Source organism: Siniperca chuatsi, linkage group LG4 (assembly GCF_020085105.1).
Source record: "Siniperca chuatsi isolate FFG_IHB_CAS linkage group LG4, ASM2008510v1, whole genome shotgun sequence".
In the NCBI taxonomy this organism is placed as follows: domain Eukaryota; kingdom Metazoa; phylum Chordata; class Actinopteri; order Centrarchiformes; family Sinipercidae; genus Siniperca; species Siniperca chuatsi.
The window spans coordinates 13,555,339-13,575,449 of record NC_058045.1 but is presented as its reverse complement, the minus strand read 5'-3'; the positions used below and the strand labels follow the sequence as shown (position 1 = coordinate 13,575,449).

Here is a 20,111-nt window from a genome sequence, read left to right as displayed (position 1 = left end):
AACTACATTACCTCAATCTTTAGTACAACATTGAGGTACTTGTACTTATTTTCATTTCATGCAACTTTATACTTCCAGTCCACTACAGTTCTGAGGGAAATATTATACTTATTACTGAACTATATTTATTTGGCAGCTTTAGTTACTTTACAGATAAAGATTTTACCGACAAACAAATTATGGGCTTTTAAAATATGATGCACTCTTATAGATTAAACTACCCAACAGTATATAAAATAGTTCAAATTACCCCCCACCTTGACCACTTTCAACACTTACACATTAATGCATCAGTAACTGTTATCTAGTAATATATAAGTAATATATAGATAAGTATAACACTCACATGAGGCATTTTCCTACATTATGAGTACTTTAGCTTTTGACACTTTAAAAAGGCCTACATTTATTTAAGTGACATTTTCAATGCAATGCTTTTACTTGTAATGGAGTATTTTTATACTGCAGTATTTTTACTTTTACTCAAGTAAAGGATCTGTATACTTCCTCCACTACTGAAAAATGCTTAACATTTGGTGGTTGCACTTGCACAAAAGCAAAAGTTCGCTAATAAAAGTTGCTTCTCTCCATTTTAATTAATTAAATGATTTGGGGTTTTGGCTGCTACTTAACATTGATTTGCAGAAATAAATAATGAATAAATCAATCAGTAAAGAAAATAATTTTGCCGCTCTATATGAGATAATAAGCTTATTTTTGCACTGATTTATTTTTTTTGCCTCATCTGAGATGCATGCCTGCAGAGGGTAGGCGAGGTTTACTTTCAAGTTTGGTCACCTGTAAGCTCTTTCTTCCCTCTCTGGCTTACACACACACACACACACACACACCTCTTGCATCGGTAATATGCATCACACCTTCTTTTCCCTCCCGTGTGAAACGGTCAGGGAATTAGCCGCCCTGTGCGCGCGCGTGTTAAGCCAGGGGTTCCGGGAGCGCGCGCGGATTGTCCACCATCTCAGCCCTTCGCCAGGCTGTGCACCTCGCGCGTCTTGTTATCCAACTGCATAACGAAGAGCTGATCCTCCACGAGCACTGGTGAGTCCACTTTTTTTTTTACTTTTCTTTTATCTGAAGTGTAATAAAAGAGTGCTCCCTTGACCTTTATCGCCTTTACTGTCTTATTTAAATTCCCTACTGTTGTTTTTGACGGCGTCTTTTTGCACTCTTGCACTCGTTTATTAGAACTATAGCTGCTTGTGGGCACAGCAGGCTACTCCATAAACAAAGCATGACTACTGCTTTTATTTTTTAACTCCCCGGTGGATGTTGCAGTGGTGCGTGGCAGGGAGCTGTGGCTGTTTTTTCCCCTATCCGACCATCTGGTTGCAGATAACTCTTGAGCGTTTAATTAAACACATATTTGTCGAATAAGCAGCTCCTGACAACTGCCCGGGGATTAATTAGTCAAAATGGAAATTAATTAGTTTGATGTAGCCTAGTCTGTGCTGTATGCTTTTGTCTTGAATTAGCTTTATAAAAATGAAAGCTCGCAGACAGGTGTACTGGTTCAATTAAAGTTTATTTATGTAGCGCCAATTCATAACAGAAGTTATCTCATTGCACTTTTCCCATAGTAGAGTAGGTCTAGACCGTACTCTTTGTAATATTGTAATACTTGTCTACACAGTTAAAATGAGTTTGCTGCAAGTCCATTTGATTCATCACATAATGTCAAACTGAATTCTTTGTTTGAGTTGTATGTTTCCTGTTAGGGCATTAGAAAGGAGCAGGCAGCTGTTAAAATTAGCGATGTGTAATCTGCTGTATTAAAGGAGAGACAGTATTAGATCGCTCCCCTGTTGCCCTCTGCCCCGTTAATGTTAGTCTGAGGGTGCAGTTGGCCCTCTTGCCTCTGCTGTTGAGCTGTCAGCAAGCTTACAGGCCTTTAAGCCCTGCGCTGAGACGCACAGTTGGACGCATTTGCGCACTCTTCTTGTGCCTACTCCAGAGTGGACAAAAACAATATGGTCTATGTTACCATAGATTAAAATTCGACTTCTGTGTTGTGATTTTTTTTTACCCATTCTGGGAAACTGCTATGTGCAAAGGAGCAATTTTGGCAGAATTCAATGAAAACTATTATATCAGAGTCTCGCCATGCAAACCCCAGCCCCATATATAATAAATAGATGTTGTCTTTCCTTTTGCATATAATAACTATACTGCAGAATCTGTTCTTGGCAGAGATTCTGTGCAGTTTAATTATCATTTTCTCTGTTCTTATGGAAAAGAACTACTAAAAGTAACAAAAAAAACACTGAAAAAGTTGGTTGCTGATTTTATTTTTCATCTTTCCTTTATTTAACCAGGTCTTGTTGAGATTAAAAAGATGTTTTCAAGACATACCTGGCCAAAAGGACAGCATAAAAACATTGCACATTACTCTACACATTGTTGTATTTGGTTGTACTCATATACGGAGGGTGAATATTAAGAATATGAAAACAAATCTGTACGTAGTCTGTCTCTGATGTTCTGGTAGATGCTTCATTAAAGTGCCTGCTAAAGTGTGCAGGCATATCGATTAGCATGAGCAATATAAACATTCTTGGAAGCTGCAAGAATATCAGCCATTTGGGGAAAAGGTATCATGACTAATGATCCAAAACACCATCTATAATGCTGTCATCTTGGGACCCAAGATAAATATGAACGATCACAAGAGGGTTAAAGGGATAAGAAACAAAAATATATTCTGTTACATAAAATTATATAACTTTTTGTCTGACTGTTCTCTAAATTTTGTTCTTGTTTTCTAACCCTTAACTGCTAAAGTACATATTCTCTATTTCCATCTTGACTGTGTTTGGTAACACATGATAAACTGGGATTATCATCGATGTGTGCATATGTGTAAGGGGATTGACTGTTGAAGCCCTCTGTATGTGTTGTGTGTGCGCTGTTTGCATAACTGACATGCATGTCTCATGGCTTTCCCCGTCCCCTGTGTCTTGGGCAGCTAGAACATGTCGTTTAAAACTGTAATGGCACACTGTTGATCCCCTCTCTCTTTCACCTGCAGTCACACATAATGACGGAGGAATCTGTATGGCACCTATACTTAGAGGTGTCTAAATAAAACTAAAGGTATCAAATACTAAATGACTCTAATCTGTAGCTTTCACTTCCAACTACCTGATCCCTTAAGTGACTTTAAACTGTGTGATTACTAAGATTGATACCATGTATACATTCATATTTTCTTGATTTAATCAACTCTTAACAGAGAGGTCTTAGAAAAGACTTGCATCACATATTGAAATGTGTAAACTGCAACCATGTGATGAAAAGTGTCTCTATGTAAAATCTGGTATAAATTAAATGAATTTTGTCATTCAAACATGGCAATATACATTTCCACTGCTTGTTATAAGTAAAATAATTTAATTTCATTAACAGTCACTCACAGATGATAGACTCCTATTTCTCTCAGGTGTGAAATCTGACCCAGTGGCAACAATGTCATTCTCACTGATAGAGCCATGGAAATATGACAGATGTGTCCCTATTTATGTTTAAGAGCATTTGTAAGGAAACAGATTTGACGTGATATTTCAGAAAACAAAAAACTATTCACATTGGTGCCAATATTGTCATCTAGTTTGTTACTTCTGGTCTTGAGAAACTGAACTGCAAATTTTTTGGACTAGCTGTGACATTTTGTGCACTTACACTTTAAAAAATGTTCCATATCTTATGTCTGTGGATTCAAGCCTGGGGACACACATGTGCTTCTAGTGGTGTGAGACTTAACTACTCAGTTGTCTTGCACTTCAACACTTCATTCTTCATCTCTAAAGAATGAGCCCAGTGACCAAATTACCCCAACAGATTGTAAACTGTGCCGCTTGGATTGCAGTGTGAGCTTAATCTGAGCCTACAGCTTCATTTGGGTAAAAAAGAGATGAGACAGCTTAACTTTGACTCATAGTTGATCTGCCAGTCTAAAACAGCTACTACTGTGGTTTTTCAAGCACAATATTAAAGTATGATGGTAGAGAAAGTAAAATAAACCTAAAATTGATCTACAATGTGAATCTCTGGCTCGACATATGTAAACAATAAATAACTGCCACAGGGTATTATCGACTCTTCAAAATTAAAGAAAGCCTGTTCATTCAAAGAAAGTTGTATTTGTATGGTAATGTAAATATTAACTGCATTTTCTAGGCTAAAATACTGGTTCCCAACCAGGGGGTCAGCACCCCATGAGGGGTCAAAGATAATTCTGAGGGGTCTCCAGATGTTGAACAAATGGAAGCACATTTCTGCCAGTGGAGGAAATCCACAAAAATACAGGTTTATTTTTCATTATTACTTTTCCCCCCTCATAATTATGACCTATAATTGAAAGGAGAATTATGAGAGAATTTATCATCATAAATTCTGAGATCTTAAGAGATAAACAGAATGAAAATGAGATTGTATCTCATTGTTAGGAAATATATAATAACTATGAGATAGTATCACATACTTGTGTGTTAATAAGTCATAATTATGTGGAAAAAACACTTAGTAGTCAGAAAAAATTTTGGTTGTCCATTTTCTCCCCAAATGGCATTAATGGGCTTCCATATTAGCATGAAATTCTGTTACACAGAATTATATTTATTTTTTCAGACTTTGCTCTGCTTTTCACTTCAAGACAGACATCGCTTTGCTTTAAGGGGTCACAATCCAAAAAGACTGGAACATGGAACATTTTTTTCCAAACACACCAGAGCTGCCAGGTCATCCAAACCTCTGAATACTGAACTCCTGTATTTTCTTTTCATGTAGCAACAGAGGGATGAAACGGAAAAGAACGTTTGCCTGTCACCACAGAAATGAGTGAGTCGTCGTCCATTCACTCGGCGAAGCTTGTTTCATTGGCCCGATCGCTGTCCGGGCTTGGGCTTGATGCCGCCAATGGAGGCCTTATCAACCCCCCTCACAATGACGAGTCCCCTCTTCCGGTATGGTCTCCTCTGAATGCAACCACTCACATCCTGTGGCTTTAACATCCTGCAGCAATATGACAGCTCTCTCTCAGCTCAGGTTTACCCTCCCTGAGCTGACACACATGGAGCTCTGCCTAATTGCCGTGCTCTTACACTATAGTACTCCATAAATTCCCTACTTGTAACCCTCATCACTTATCTCATTAATTACCTGTGTGTGCTTTTGTGTGTTTGCGTAGGAGTCCGGCATTGATCTTGGCCCTGGGCTTTTTTTCGCTGATGGTAAGAGAAAAGTGGACTATGTACTTTGCTACAAATACAAAAAAAGGTGGGCATCCAAGGGTCGCCTTTCCATTACATCCAATGGGAGCATACCAATGCCATTGCCGGGCCGATGGGAAGCAGAAGTAGAGTCTGGGGAGGCAGGTGCACCTGCAGGAGATGTGGAGGAGTCGAAGCTGTCTGAAGAGGAAAAGGCTTTAATGAGGGAGGAGTTTGAGGCGGGACTACTGGAAGCTGGAGTACAGATTGAGCGTGATAAAGAGGTGTGTATCTGCTTTTACAGTGCTTTCACCATGATTATTTTTTCACCTGCTGTACACTGCAATAGACATTTATGGGTCAGCGCCGTCCTTAAGTGATGTGGCCACAAATCCTGTGATTGGACAGCTGCCAAACAGGTGGAGGATAAGACTCAGCCTGTCCCTTGAAGCTGGAGGACATGTCTGCACCCAAAATAAAGAGAGAACTTTTTTAATATCAGTGGTATATTATAGGATACCATAGTAATGTTAACCACAATAATAACAATGAGAAGTATGTTGTATGTCTTTTGTCATGGACTGTACAATTAGTGCAAGTGTGTGTGTTTGTTTTTTGCTTTTGTATTCTGTATGTGTGTGTGTGTGTGCGCATGCATGTTTGTGTGTGTCTGTGTCTGTGTGTGTTTGTGTCTGTGTGTATGTGGTTGTGAGACGCTTGTGTGTTAAATCAGCTGCTGTTTTGGTTGAGGATTAAGACCGCTCACTGTAAGTGTGAAGCCAAAGGCCAGATTATAGGGCCTTATTAGAAAGTGATCCACTACTGAGAAGTGTGCGTGCTGGCACATGAATGTTTGTGGGGGGTGATTGGTGGGTTTAATTTTGATTGAATGGGTAGAACGGGGCGCTCAGTGGTCCCTGTGTACTGTATCAGTGTGTATCTGTATCTGTCTGCCTGTGGCCAAATACGATCAGGCCAACGTTTCGGGAACTGAATAGTGAAGGATTCATTTGAATATTTAGAGTTGTGGATCTGGGAATGAATATGCTCAGTTGTGTTGTTTGTGTAGGCTAAAACATGAATTTTCTCATGAATGTGCAATTAATTTTGTACAATCTGACTTTGCAGCTAAACTGTGGAAATAATCTTCCTCATAGTGGTAAAATTATGTAGCATCCTTTAATCAAAATTCATCTCCTATCAAGGATCTTGCAGTGACTTTGCTTTTATTTATATTTTAATTTCTGACCAGTAGCTTGACAGTAGTGCACAGTCTGGTGACCCTGAAGACGCTGTATTAGATTTTAATGCTACACTAGAAAACTGCTGGAAACACACAACATTAGAGGTGTAGCAGGTGTTGTTTGAGTCTGTGTTGTATCTGCCTTGCACTAAGGTCATAACAGTAATTGCATGGGCAGGTTGTAATTCAGTGGTCCACAAGCTAGGTAATAGCTTGTTACCTTTCACATGATCAGAATTGATAATTGACTATTTTATGGTGGCTTTCAGGAGGAGGATTGGGGGTTTCTGGGCTTGAAATAATGGATTCCCTACAAAACAGCCTCATTATAACACAAAGTAGCATACATACTGGTTTAGAGAAGGCTCATCTAGCTGCATCAGGACAAGTAGCAGGAGCAATTAAATGCAAAGACAAAGAGAGTGAAGAAGACAAATACACAGCAAATCTATCCTATAAGCCTGCAATAGTAACTTTGAAACATATTTTTTCAGTTGTAATCCAAATCTACCAGTGGTTGATGTTATGAAGTTATGTATACAGTATAGTGCTTTTTATGTTCAAATTTCATATTTATCTATGTGTTAATGTGTGTATTTATGTGCAGAGGTCAAACGGCATAGGGTGTATTCGGCTGCACATCCCATGGCCAATTCTCAGTCGAGAAGCAGAGCTTCAGAAGATCAAAGTTGCCGTGAAAAAGGTCAGTAGTTTGACACAGTCATTTGCACACCCTGGTCTTTAATACTGTAGCTTTTTGTAACATATTTTTTAATATTTGCAGAAGATTAATTTGGGTGCACATCACAATCCCATTTTAAGACTAAGCTGTAGAATGTGACATGAATAGTGATAGGACAGATATGTGCAGTGTGGTAAAAACAATGTAGCGTGATTGAGTTGATTTGATCAAACTGTTTTCCGTTTATGTTTTCATTGAGCAGAAGTGCGAATTACGGAAACGGATGGGCATTGCTGGGATATGGGACTCTGTTGCAACCAAAGTCAACACACCATTTCAACCAGACGTCCCTGACTTTGACATCCACAGAGACTCACAGACACACGTCCATTTAAAAACCCTCAAACACCCTTTCATCAGAGACAAGCTCCACCTGTGAGTACCTGGACTGTCACATGCGCACATGTAGAGGAATGGTATCAAAAAACTAACCCACTTTAGGAGTCGCCCTTGGCTGGGGACACACGTCTCTCTGTTCAGTCATGGTTAGTGATTTAGATAACGCCCTAATATCTAAATCACCTGCAGGCTGTGTGCTTTTATCGTCCTTATCAAAACACGGTGGAGCTCTCACATAAATTGAATTTTTACTGTTTACACTACTGAAATGTGAATTACACAATCTGTGTGCTAATGGAACACAGCAGGTGACGAGGTACTTCCTTAGGTCGACCGAATATGTTTGATTTAACAAACACACAAACAAAAGAAAACTCTTAGTTGGCAAGGGTGCAGGTGTCAACGGTGATCCCACCACTCATTAATCCATAACTTTGGTGAACAAGTCTATCGTTAATATTGAACACTCACACTAGGTCTGTGACTGCCTCTTGTCATTTCCTGCAGGTATGACATCAAGTCAACAGAAACCGTATTTGACAATGCAACACGCAGCAGAATAGTGAGTCCAGAAACAAATATCTTCTAATTTTAAGTTATGAGGAATATTTTGTTTATGTTTTGCATATGTGTTTGATCTCAAATACCATTTGGACTATGCTATGTTTGCGTCTAGGTGGCTGAGATCATTTCACGCACTACCTGCAGACATACTTGCCAAACCACTGGTGAGGTCTAACTGTTGCTGTGGTTTTATTCTCCTTTTTTCATACCGTTCACATGCATGCTGTCAGTCAAATTTCATGCTGCCCGTGTTTGTATGCTATCGGTCACAAAACTGAATGTGTCCATGACACTGTGTTCCACTTCCTCTTTGTGTCATAAGGCATCAACTCATTATTGGCTCGGGGTGTCTACGACTCTGCCTTCCCTCTGCATGATGTGAGTGTAACAGAAATAGAAACTTCACTGGACAATGTGAAAGTATATTTGCTCAAAAACAATTCATACATCATATCATGTGCTTTATCTACTGTATCATATAGGACATCTTTGTCAATATATTTTCAGTATGGACATTAGATAAATGGGGAAAAAAGGGAGACTGAACAATTTTAATAGAAAAATACAGTTCCAAACCATTTGCTGCAATTATGATTGTGCATAAAATATGGCATACAGTAAGGCAGTGTGTCTCATATAAAGAGCTGGTACTTTTTTTCTTTAGGGGTCATTTACAAGGAGAGGACAGAAAGATCAGCGAAATGACAGACAGGTGAGTTGAGTGGCCTCTGATGGGTTTTTGACAAATGTGACTGAAGTGTTCTCAAACTAGCCTACTACTAATATTAGTGGAGTCATTAGAGATGATACATTCTTCTTATGGCAGGAGCAGGTTTAGGATTCAAATCGCTGGCATCACGGTTGAGCCTCAGACCTGTCACAAATACATCAGACATGTTAGATTTTTTACAACCAGAAAAAATGTGACACTGTAGTTTGAGAAGTGTTATCTGCAGACATTAGTCATTAAAAGGGAACTCCAATCAAAGTCTGTTTACGCGCCTTGGGGAATACTACTACATATGTGAAAAAAGTTGCATAAAGCCTTTTGTCTAGTATGCAATATATTAATAATCCAAAGCTATGTAGTTTGGTCTGAACACATAACATAGACACCACACATCTTTATTCTGACATTTGTATCCTGTATATATGTAATTATTAACTGTTGATTAATTTGGCTTTTACTTTTGTGTCATGTGCTTGTATGTCCTTCAGCTCCTCCATGAAGAATGGGCTAACTATGGAGTCATGCATAAATACCAGCCTGTGGACCTGATCAGGTGCTGAGCAGTTAGTGCAAACCAAAATAAGAAGTCTAGCTAAAGCTATAGCTTGAGACTGCAATGTTCCAATACCAAAGTGTTGAACTGAAAAAATATACTGATGATTTTGCTGTTCATAGAGATATACTAATATGTAAAGCCTGATGATGGTGCTAGGGTAAAGGCCATGGGGTTTCTTAAAATCTAAAGTAATTATTCCCACAGGTTCAAGCAAATTTCAAGGAAGTACTTCATATTAAATTAATCATTTCTTATTTGTAAAGTTGACACTTTGGCCTGAGAGTGGTTAAAGAAAAACTCATGGAGTGTCTAAAATAGAAAGAATCTATACTCCAAGGAGCATTAAAGTGTAGTTGATGATGGTGGAGCTATACTTCACAGGGATAATCTGGCCTGTAGCTTGCAAGATACGGTTTACTACTCTGGACCAGAGTTGGACCGACAAATCAACCGACTGATTGCCGTCCTTAGGCCCTGTGGCTAGTGGGGCAAAAACAGCTGCCAAACCCAGGCAGCTAATTGATACTTGCCTTTATTTTAACAGGAAGTACTTTGGAGAGCAGATTGGGTTGTATTTTGCCTGGCTGGGTGTTTATACTCAGCTCCTCATCCCTCCCTCTGTACTGGGCATCATTGTCTTCCTATACGGCATATTCACTGTGGATACCAATGTGCCAAGGTAGGCAGAAACAAACTCTTCAAACGTATGTATGCTTATCAAAAGTACATTATCATCAGACATGTGTTTATATTCTCTGTGTTGTTTTGTATATTTCAGCCAGGAGACATGTGATGACAACCTGAACATCACCATGTGTCCGCTGTGCGATGGAGTGTGTGACTATTGGCGTCTGAGTACGGTGTGCTCACTGGCCCGAGCATCATACCTGTTCGACAATGGAGCCACTGTCCTCTTTGCTATTTTCATGTCTCTGTGGGGTAACTACACATTCTAATACACTTTCCTAAACATGTTACAGCAGGTATATTTCAATAGACCAGACCTGGACACTGACAGGAGAAATGACAGTTGGTTTAATTGCATCTGTTTTAATTCATTCTTTATTTATTTAACCAAGATACACACTTTAAGATAGGAAACATGCTCTTATGTGAGCCCTGGCCAAGACAAGACAGCAGAAGAAAAAATGTTGTCACCAAAAAATCATTGCAATGGGAACAATCATGCATAAAATCAATACAGCAATTTTACATTCAAATCCTTGAAGTGGAGAAATCATTGCTCGTCTATCTGAGACAGACAATGAATTTAGAGAAACAAGTTAATGCTGCAAGGTTAAGATAGCGTTCTTTAGTAAAGATGCTTGGGTGGAGGAGTCGGGGGCATGAGTGAATGGATATCAACATCAAGCTGCTAACTGGCATGTAAATGTACTGTAGGCCAACTTTGAGGTGGTTCATGTTTGTATGACTTCTAGTGGAGTTACATTATGTAAGTATTCAGCTCTGAATCCTTTGAAATAGACATAGCCATCACTATCAGCCGCTGAATATTTGTCAATATTGGGTCAGTTAATTTTTTGTTAGACAACCTTAATATTTATGTATTAAAACATTTGCTTTGTTGTGTTTGCTTAACTTTTAATCTGTATTGAACCAGGCTAAGAATGCTCTCATAAAGAGAAATTCTGTTGCTCCGCATATAGTAAGCTCATTGCATTGCTCAAGGGCACACTAAAACATTATTGTACACTATAAAACTTTCTTGTGTGGTCAAACAAGCGGTCAATGATTTTAACATATTCTTTCGGTGCATCTTCTTGTAGCTGCCTGTTTCCTTGAGCACTGGAAAAGGCGACAGATGTGTCTGAAACATACCTGGGACCTGACGAGCTTGGAGGATGAGGAGGTACAAAAATAGATTCAAGAATGCTTCACATGCACAAACTGCGCAATAAACACACACATGCATGATTTTAGAATAGACACAGTCAGAGCCTTAACTGCTTTGTCTTTATTAGTATGAATCTTTGTTTGTTAAAGTGCCAAGTCACTCAAAATGAGTGTTAACCTTATGGCCCGGGTCAATCATGACGACAAAGATCGGTTGTGCGTTTGCCTTGCAGATTATCATTAGTCTAATACAGTAACAGTGCCCTCCCCCTAACACACACATACACATGGCCACCCATGTATACATGCATTAACATAACTCTTTACCCTGTAAAGGGCTGTAATGGGATTGGCCTGTTCTTAAATGACTCAGTAGAGTCGCAACATAAACATTCCCACCCTAATGCAACTCTCTCTTCCTCTGTTTCTCTCTGTGTCTCTCTTCCATTTACTTCTGTCTCTGCTGCCTGAAGGAGCGAGTCCAGGTGGGCAAGTTTCTAAATCCATTAAATGTACCCACATTGAAATGAGAAGTGAATCAGATCCTGGTTTAAGAAGCTGTATTATTTTAGTTTTTTTTAGCATGTATTGGTATTTATTGGAGTATTTATAATCAGTTGAATATCAGATAATAAAAATCTATAATCCCAAATATTATAATATGCAAATATTCACAGTTTATAATACCCCCTTAGAGCTACAGATATGAGGTCATTGAACTCTCACTTGTGTAGGGACAACCTAAAACTGCAAATGTCTTGCAACAGCCATTAAAGTCAGAGAATATAGCTGTGTTGTGTGACTTTGTATCTTTAGGTTACTTTGAGACAGTAATTTCTGTAGCTGTAACTGGTGAATGAAGCCACCATACTGTAAAGTTGTGAATAGCTAAAACAAAAATATAAGTAGTTTATAAGTATTTTTGTCATGGATACATGTGTTTTAACATGAGCATGTATTTGCTGCAGGAGGAGCTGAGGCCTGAATATGAAGAAGCTTTGCAGGAGAAAAAAGCTAAGATGAAAGCACAGTCTAAGAAGAAGGTATTGTATCAGAGCATGTGTTTTTGTGTGTTTCAGAGGCAATTTTATGACTTGTAACACAGCAAGTACACATAGTTAAATTGACAAGTTTTCACTGACACATTTTCCTCACTGTTTTTGCTCTGTTGCAGTTGACTCAAGCTGGGGAAGGTGTAGATGGAGAAACAGACCAGATGCTGGCCTCCCAGGTATCACTGCACTGCTCTGTGTGATAGGGCATTATGTGGACGGAGTTGCGGGGGGGGGGTCACAAGGCTGTTACACTGAGATGATTTAAACTTGCTTCATAGCGAATGCTAACACGGATCTCACTTCTTCAATTACACTACACTCAGTGAAGGTAAATAACTGTTGCTATACAAGCAAATATTACAGCCCATCTTAAGTTGTTCATCTACAATAAAGTACAATTACAGATTAGCTCTGACTGTATGAGTTTATGTCATTGCATAAAGAAGAAACCCCCTTCACCTACAGTGGGTGGTTGAGTCCAAAGCTGCTTACCTGCCTGAGATTAGCCCAGATTACTGATGGAGAGAGAAAAGGGAGGAGGGAGAGGAAGAAGGGGATTTCTGTCCTTTCAGATGGCAAACATGCACCTACCAGACAGAAAACATAATGTGTGTGTGTGCAGAACATGTGCTCAGCATTACTGCACATCACATACTGTACATGCATTAAAGCGTATACCAATGTGTGTGTGTTTTTTTTCTGTGTACCCAGTGTAATATGCATGTTTTTCTTGACAGCGAGAGCCAGAGTCCCTGGACATTGAGGATCACCTATCAGGTTATCTCATCAATGTGTCGACCTTACTATTTCTGGTACTGCATTTATACTCTGTTTATATTATCACTTTTCTCCATCTGTCTTCCTTGTTGATCTCATATCTTATATCACGATATGATATTATTTATTCATTTATATGAATTATTATTATTTTTTATTAAGAGATCGGGCATTTCACTGAAATCAGAAGTTTTTTCCTTCCGTCTTAATCTAGCGTCAACACTAGTGACCCTAAATTTGTACTAGCAACATCAATCAATTCACTTTATTCCAGACAAGGTCCATATTAAACAAAAATAAAATCAAAGATATTAAGATAAAACAGTGATAATGATAAATGATAAAAAGAAATCCATAGATGAGAAGAAGAAAAAGATAAACATAGATATTTACATGTACCAAATATTAAAAACACACCATCATCAAAGAAAACAAATCCTTCTACACCAGAGTCTTGTCATCTAACTTTTTAACATTGTGGGCGTGTGTTGTGTGTGGTCAGATCTTCGTAACCTTCTCAGCGGTGTTTGGGGTGGCAGTTTATCGCATCTGTATGTTAAGTGTGTGGTCCATGAACCCTGATCCTGAAGCCAAGGCCAGTGTGAGGATGACCGTCACCACCACAGGCATCATCCTGAACATGCTGGTCGTTCTGGTGTTGGAAGAGGTCTATGGAGCGATCGCTGTATGGCTGACAGAACTGGGTATTGTATTTAATGCTGTTACAAAGTAGAGTATTAAATAAGGAATCCTTACCACAGAATGTTAGTTCAGCACTTTTATGTTTGGGCAGAACAAATGTCCAACTGGAGACAGAATGTGGCAACATGTTGGCAGAGTAAAATGACCAGCTGACTTTTTACTCCATTAAAGACAATGTTTGAGTGCCTAGTATAATAAAAAAAAATGGCAAGTAGAACAATAGCTTTTTTTTTATTAATGTAGACAAGGCTGCAGCTTGAGCTTTTTAACACTGCTCCACCCCAAATAAAAAATATTTTATACCAAATGGGCACTGAAAAGATATGAAATCCATAATTTCAGCATTGCATTATAATTTAAACTCAGTGTTTACAGTAAAATGCAATAAGTTTGCAGGATCGATTAAAGTGACATTTTACATAAGATGCCTCTAATTCTGTAACTTAACTTACATAACTTTAATGTTGTCTATTCTATCTTGCAAGAAAGTCATCTTAAGCCTAGTGTTTTTCTGCTTATATTTTTTCTTTGTATCACAGACTTTGTAAAACTCTTTTGCTATTGTTTTTGAGACATGGCAGTAGTTCTCCGACCAAAAAACCCAACAGAATTCATCTTAAACTGGTATCATAGATATGGACTTTATGATGGTAAATGAGCTGCATAGAGTCTTGATCTGGCTTGGTCTGAGTACTGAGCATTGGTTGAGTTATTGTTGGGGATCATTTTCTGGCCCCTGGTATACTGTGTGTTAAGTTGCAGTCCAGTTCATTTTTAGTTTGACTGTATGCATTAGATACTATAGTTTCAAAGCACAGACATGATGAAATAAACTGTAACACAGGTTATTTCTGCGTGAAAGGCAATGTTACTGATTTCGGAAGCACAAGTTTGGATGAAAGTCACACATTGTGATTCAAACACACCATTATGAGAGTGTGTCTAACATGTTTACGACTGTTATGTCTCCTTCCCATAGAACTTCCAAAGACAAAAGAAGAGTTTGAAGAGAGGCTGATCTTTAAGTCTTTCTTTCTCAAGTCCATGAACGCCTTTGCACCTATTTTCTATGTGGCCTTCTTCAAGGGCAGGTGTGTGTCTTTTATAAAATCTTACTTCACTCACTTCTCACCATTGTCTTTATTCCTTATCATGTGACTTGGTCCTCTCTTCATACAGGTTTGCTGGGCGGCCTGGCGATTATGTTTATGTCTTCGGAGACTATCGCATGGAGGAGGTTAGGTTCATTTACACACATTAGTGCTTATTGTTTGTGTATGTATATAAATCCAGTAAATGTGCATCCTAGTCTTGAGTAAATGTGTGTTTGTGTTTTTTTCCCACAGTGCGCTCCACCAGGCTGCCTCATCGAGTTGTGCATCCAGCTCAGCATGATCATGCTCGGAAAGCAGCTCATCCAAAACAATGTGTTCGAAGTTCTCATACCGTATGTATATATATATCTATTTTTTACTTCTACAAACATACATTTCTTGCAAAACTGCTTCATTTACCAAATTTCCAGTCTATGCTACCTTTGCTCTGACTCTATCCTCTGTTTTTTTTTTGCAGTAAACTGAAAAAGATGTACAGAACAATACAGGAAGAAAAAGGAAAGAAAAGAGCAGCAGAAAATGAGGAGAATGAAGAAGAGAAGAGACCAAAGCAACAATTTGACAAAGATTTCGCCCTTGAACCCTTTGAAGGCGTGACCCCAGAGTACATGGAAATGAGTGAGTCTCTTCTAGTCTGTTGCTAACTCTTTCATTCATGTCTGCAATCACTCACTATTGCAATCACACAATGTAATTTTTTAACTATGTGTACCTGTTTGCATGTGTGTATTAATATTTACAGTAATCCAGTATGGGTTCGTGTCTCTGTTCGTGGCCTCCTTCCCGCTGGCGCCAGCGTTCGCTCTGCTCAACAACGTCATTGAGATTCGCCTCGATGCTGCAAAATTTGTCACTGAGATCCGACGCCCTGATGCTGTGAGGTGTAAAGACATAGGTACAGATCACACATGAGAACATGTTCACTCTGTCAGTCTCTGTGTGAATGTGAAATAAGCTATCCTGGAACTTTTAATCACTTTTTTTCCCTTTGCTCCACTCTTCCCCTCCATTTTTTGTCTCTCCATGTCTGTCTGTCTGTCTGTCTGTCTGTCTTTCCTTTACACAAATACACACACCATACACACTCGGACACACTTCCTTTTTGTCTCCTTTAATGCACATGCTATCTCCAGGGATTTGGTACAACATTCTCTGTGGAATCAGCAAGTTCTCTGTCATTACCAATGTAAGTGTGTGAGTGAGTGTTTATGTCTACTATGATTGACTTCTGGCAGAGAATGTCTAACCTAAGTGATGTGCACAACAATTTACTTTTAGTTATGAACACTGACATCTCAATGAGTTTGATGTTACAAATGAAAAGTTCATCAAGTCTTTGGAATGGATCCTGCAATGAATCCTCATCATGTGTTGCCCTGTGGAGTTTTCGTGTAAACAAACAAAAATATTAATGACATTAATGTAGTTGTAGTAGGTAAATGATATTTTTAGTGTACAATTATTTATTATGAATGAAGTTTTAGCCTATAAGGTTGAATATAGCTGATAACCAGTTGATGTGCCTGCAGTAATTGGTACATGATGTATCATAATACAGTATTGTCATTTTCACTCGTTTGTCTTCTCAGGCATTTGTCATCTCCTTCACATCAGAGTTTGTTCCACGAATGGTTTACCAGTACATGTACAATGTAAATGGCACCATGAATGGCTACACAGAGCACTCACTGTCCTACTTTAATGTCAGCAACTTCCCACCGGGCACTGCGCCCACCACCACACTCATCTCCGGAGTCTCCATGTGCAGGTGAAAGTGACTCTCTTAACCTTGACCTACCTGGATTTTCCTTTAAATCCATGAGCCCAGCAGCTTAACTCTTACTTTACCTAAATTCCAAACTTGTCTGCATTTTTTCTGTAAAATGTGGCATTTATAGAAGGGTTTTTACTGACGCAAGTGTTTCTAGTAATTACCAGATTTTTCTTCAACCATGTTTATTCTTGTTGCTCCAGGTTCCTCCTTGCTAATACTCACAATGACTGTGTTTTTCAGGTATAAGGACTACAGAGACCCACCATGGGACCCAGATGCCTACACCTTCTCTAAACAGTACTGGTCTGTCCTGGCTGCAAAATTGGCCTTTGTAATATTCTTCCAGGTATGAAAATAATATTTACAATTGTGGTTATTTTGTTAATCTCAAATCCATGAACACCTTTGCACCCATAAGATATGTGGCTTTCTTTAATGGCAGGTGTGTACATTTAGTTTTAGCACCCTGCTTCGCTCATTCTTCACCACTGTCTGTCTTTATTCCTGGCACATTAATGTAATATTATAGATAAGTAGCGCTGTGCCAATCAAGCTTTTTCTCTCCTGACACAGATTATTGATCCGATGGCAGTGCTTTCTTTTTCCCAAATTTAAAATCTGTGCACCTCACTGGGCTCATTGGGATCATTTTTATGTATGTCTGAAGTCCGCCGTGACTGAATCAGTGTACCCGTAATTCAGATGTGGATCAGTCATGTTTGGCCTATACCCAATCATCTTAATAAGATCAATATCACCCCTATACCAATCTGGCAGAGCTGTAGATTGGGGAATCGTAAAGACCAATTTACCCTCTTATGTAGCTAATTAAACCTAGAAATGTTTATCCTATGTAGATTATCATGTAACTAGAGAAGCAAAAAACAAACAAACATTTCCTTGTCTTCTTCCCTACAGAACCTTGCCATGTTCCTCAGCATGTTGGTTGCCTGGATGATCCCAGATGTACCACGGTCCCTGCGGGAACAGCTGAAGAAAGAGAACATGATGCTGATGGAGTTTCTGCTGAATCAAGACCAAGAAGCACGTGCCAAATCTCACACCTCAAAACACTCCATCCCATGCTTCCCCGCCAACATAGACATTGTGGTGGAGGCACCACCAGAAGAACAGGAGGAGCAGCAACTAGAGGAGGAGGAAGAAGGGGTTGAGATCAATCTGGATGAACACAGAAGGACCAGTGACAGTGATCCAGAGGTTGGAAAGTCATTCGAAGACGTTGGACTGGAAGAAAATGGACAGGAAGAGCGAGGAGGTGAAGGAGAAGATGAGGGTGGAGAGGTAGACAGAGGAGAACAGGAAAAAGATGGAGAAGTAAATGAAGAAGATGGAAAGAGGGATAATGAGCAAGAGGGAGGAAAAGAAAAAGAGGAAGGAGGACAAAGAGAGGAAGAAGAAAAGGAAGTCAAGGCAGATGAGCAGGAGAATTTTACTGTCGATCTGGACGCTTTCATGAGCGAGCTGGGCCTGTTAGGTGAGAGCCGAAAACTTAATGTATCTCTATCTACTATCTACTATCTATCTACTTTCTTCAAGATGCACGGCATGTTTTATCATTTGTCATCTTTTCTGTAAAGTAATTCTGTATTGTTTGTGTCTTGTGATTATTTTTTCTATTTCTTGTCATCTAGATGAAAAACCCTCATCAAGCACAGCAGATACAGCAGACACAGGAGATACAGACCTTCCCCACTCAGGCTCTAAAGAGGAATTCCAGAAAGACCAGGAGCCTCCGTCACATCCATCATCTAAAAGAGGCTCGTACCAGAGTCTGAAGAGCTCCAGGGCAGAAATTACAACACCAGATATTGACACTAGGCTCTTCTCACTAATTGCTCCTCCTCCCAGAGAGCCAGGCTCAAGGGCAAAGGCCCGCTGCTCCACCCTGCCTTCCCGCCACAGAGGGGCAGAGGCTTGTTACAGCCTGCCACGGCCCAGCCACTCCACCAGCCTCACAAGGTTCCAGCAGATGGCCACACTTACTCCCCTGGTTCCACTGGGCTCTTCATTATTGGCCTCATCCAACCCATTCTCTCCCCCACACACACCGGCGTCGCCATCATCTCGCACACAGTCCCCCTCGGCCCAGCAGCCCAAAGCCCCCAGTGAACTATTCGCGCTGAAAGGCCCTCCGTCACAACAGCCTCGCTCCAGGGGCAAAGCCCGGTGCTCCACCCTGCCTGCACGACAAAGAGCCCCCGTTCCTGAGGAGCACTCCACCAAGCCTAGCCATTCTACCAGCTTTACAAAGCTGGGAGACCGCATCCCCCCTTCTCCCAGTGAACTGAAGCGTAACACGCCAGTATGAGGAGAGCTGGAAGGCAAGGGAAAGGGACTGAGGGTGGCAGAGGGAGGGGGGAGGACTATCCAGATTAGCCTCTCCTGTCTGTGCCAGGAGCCTCACCCCTCCGTCTGTCCTCCCTGTCTGCATACATAATACCTGGGGTCTGAAGTGAGACCATCCAGATCAACTTGAACGTCCTTTTTATCCTCTTAATCTTCACAGAGATGTTTATACCACTCAGTGGTTTAGGGCTGACCCTGACAAGGGGAGTGCTGGACAATTCAGAGAAAGAATGCTCTGAAACTCTACCTGCCATGTCAGAATACCACTGGAACTTTAACTATTTTTATTCCTTTTTTTTTGTGGTTGTTGTTTTTTTTTTTTTGCTGGTTTGTTTTTGCCCACAGACACAGCTCAGTAGCTACTGCTCCTCTGTCATTTTCAGTCCCACACATGCAGCAGTGCTGCCTCGTAGACCTGAGGAAGATGGAAATATATACAACACAGCTAGTATCAATAGTTATGCTTGTAGATCTACTGTTTATTTTTAGAGGTTTTGATATATAAAAAATGTAAAATGATAATAAAAGAAGGAAATATTTTTGATATCTGTTTTCCGGGTTGTTTTATGTTGCATTTCAGTCAGTTTGATTACTGACAGGAAAGTTGGAAATTGGAAGTATTATATTTATTGCAGTCTATAGTGCCTTTCTAGTCTTACGACTACTCAAAGCGCTTCATACTACATCACATTCACCCCATTCACACACAGATGAAATCTAACTAATCATTCACACACACTGAAGGTACAGCCATCAGGAGCAATTTGGAGTTTAGCGTCCCTTAGACATGTGGGCTGGGGGAAGCCAGGATCAAATGGCCGACCTTCTGATTGGTGGACGACCCGCTCGACCAACAAGCCACAGCCACCCGTTGTCAACATGACACCAACTACACCACAACATTTATAACATGTCACTAGTAAATCCTTATTGAGAGATGGTGACAGTGTCAACACTGATAGGCCTATTGTGTTGACTCTGTTGCCCCCTTCTGGGGCATGGTGAAACACTAAGAAATTATTCAGTGTTCTGTATTGTAATATAGTTGTTCAGTGATGTGTTGCGTTA

General features: G+C 39.9%; 1 protein-coding gene across 3 annotated transcripts; it reads left to right on the top strand.

Moving 5' to 3' along the window:
* Positions 1 to 699: 699 nt before the first annotated feature.
* LOC122875012 (anoctamin-1) lies at positions 700 to 19,584 on the top strand. 3 transcript variants are annotated; one of them, XM_044193688.1, is made up of 29 exons: positions 700 to 1,059; positions 3,047 to 3,111; positions 4,804 to 4,979; positions 5,204 to 5,509; positions 7,076 to 7,171; positions 7,413 to 7,585; positions 8,057 to 8,111; positions 8,226 to 8,277; positions 8,436 to 8,491; positions 8,778 to 8,825; positions 9,332 to 9,396; positions 9,944 to 10,078; positions 10,178 to 10,338; positions 11,187 to 11,269; positions 11,727 to 11,738; positions 12,222 to 12,296; positions 12,428 to 12,484; positions 13,046 to 13,120; positions 13,588 to 13,789; positions 14,767 to 14,878; positions 14,967 to 15,024; positions 15,134 to 15,234; positions 15,360 to 15,520; positions 15,645 to 15,797; positions 16,036 to 16,088; positions 16,492 to 16,670; positions 16,917 to 17,022; positions 17,595 to 18,171; positions 18,329 to 19,584. In XM_044193688.1, the coding sequence occupies exons 3-29, from the start codon at positions 4,851 to 4,853 to the stop codon at positions 19,003 to 19,005; spliced, it is 3,957 nt and encodes a 1,318-aa protein (XP_044049623.1). In that variant the 5' UTR covers positions 700 to 1,059; positions 3,047 to 3,111; positions 4,804 to 4,850; the 3' UTR covers positions 19,006 to 19,584. The 3 variants fall into 3 exon arrangements, with proteins under 3 accessions (XP_044049623.1, XP_044049622.1, XP_044049624.1); XM_044193687.1 differs by lacking the exon at positions 3,047 to 3,111; XM_044193689.1 differs by lacking the exon at positions 700 to 1,059 and having other exon boundaries at positions 2,501 to 3,111.
* Positions 19,585 to 20,111: the final 527 nt, after the last annotated feature.

Coding starts and splice junctions, on each gene's coding strand:
- LOC122875012 (XM_044193687.1), top strand. CDS start 4,851: ATGAGTGAGTCGTCGTCCATTCACTCGGCGAAGCTTGTTTCATTGGCC. Junction 12,485..13,045: donor ACCAGATGCTGGCCTCCCAG/GTATCACTGCAC, acceptor TTTTCTTGACAG/CGAGAGCCAGAGTCCCTGGA. Junction 17,023..17,594: donor CCTTTGTAATATTCTTCCAG/GTATGAAAATAA, acceptor TCTTCCCTACAG/AACCTTGCCATGTTCCTCAG.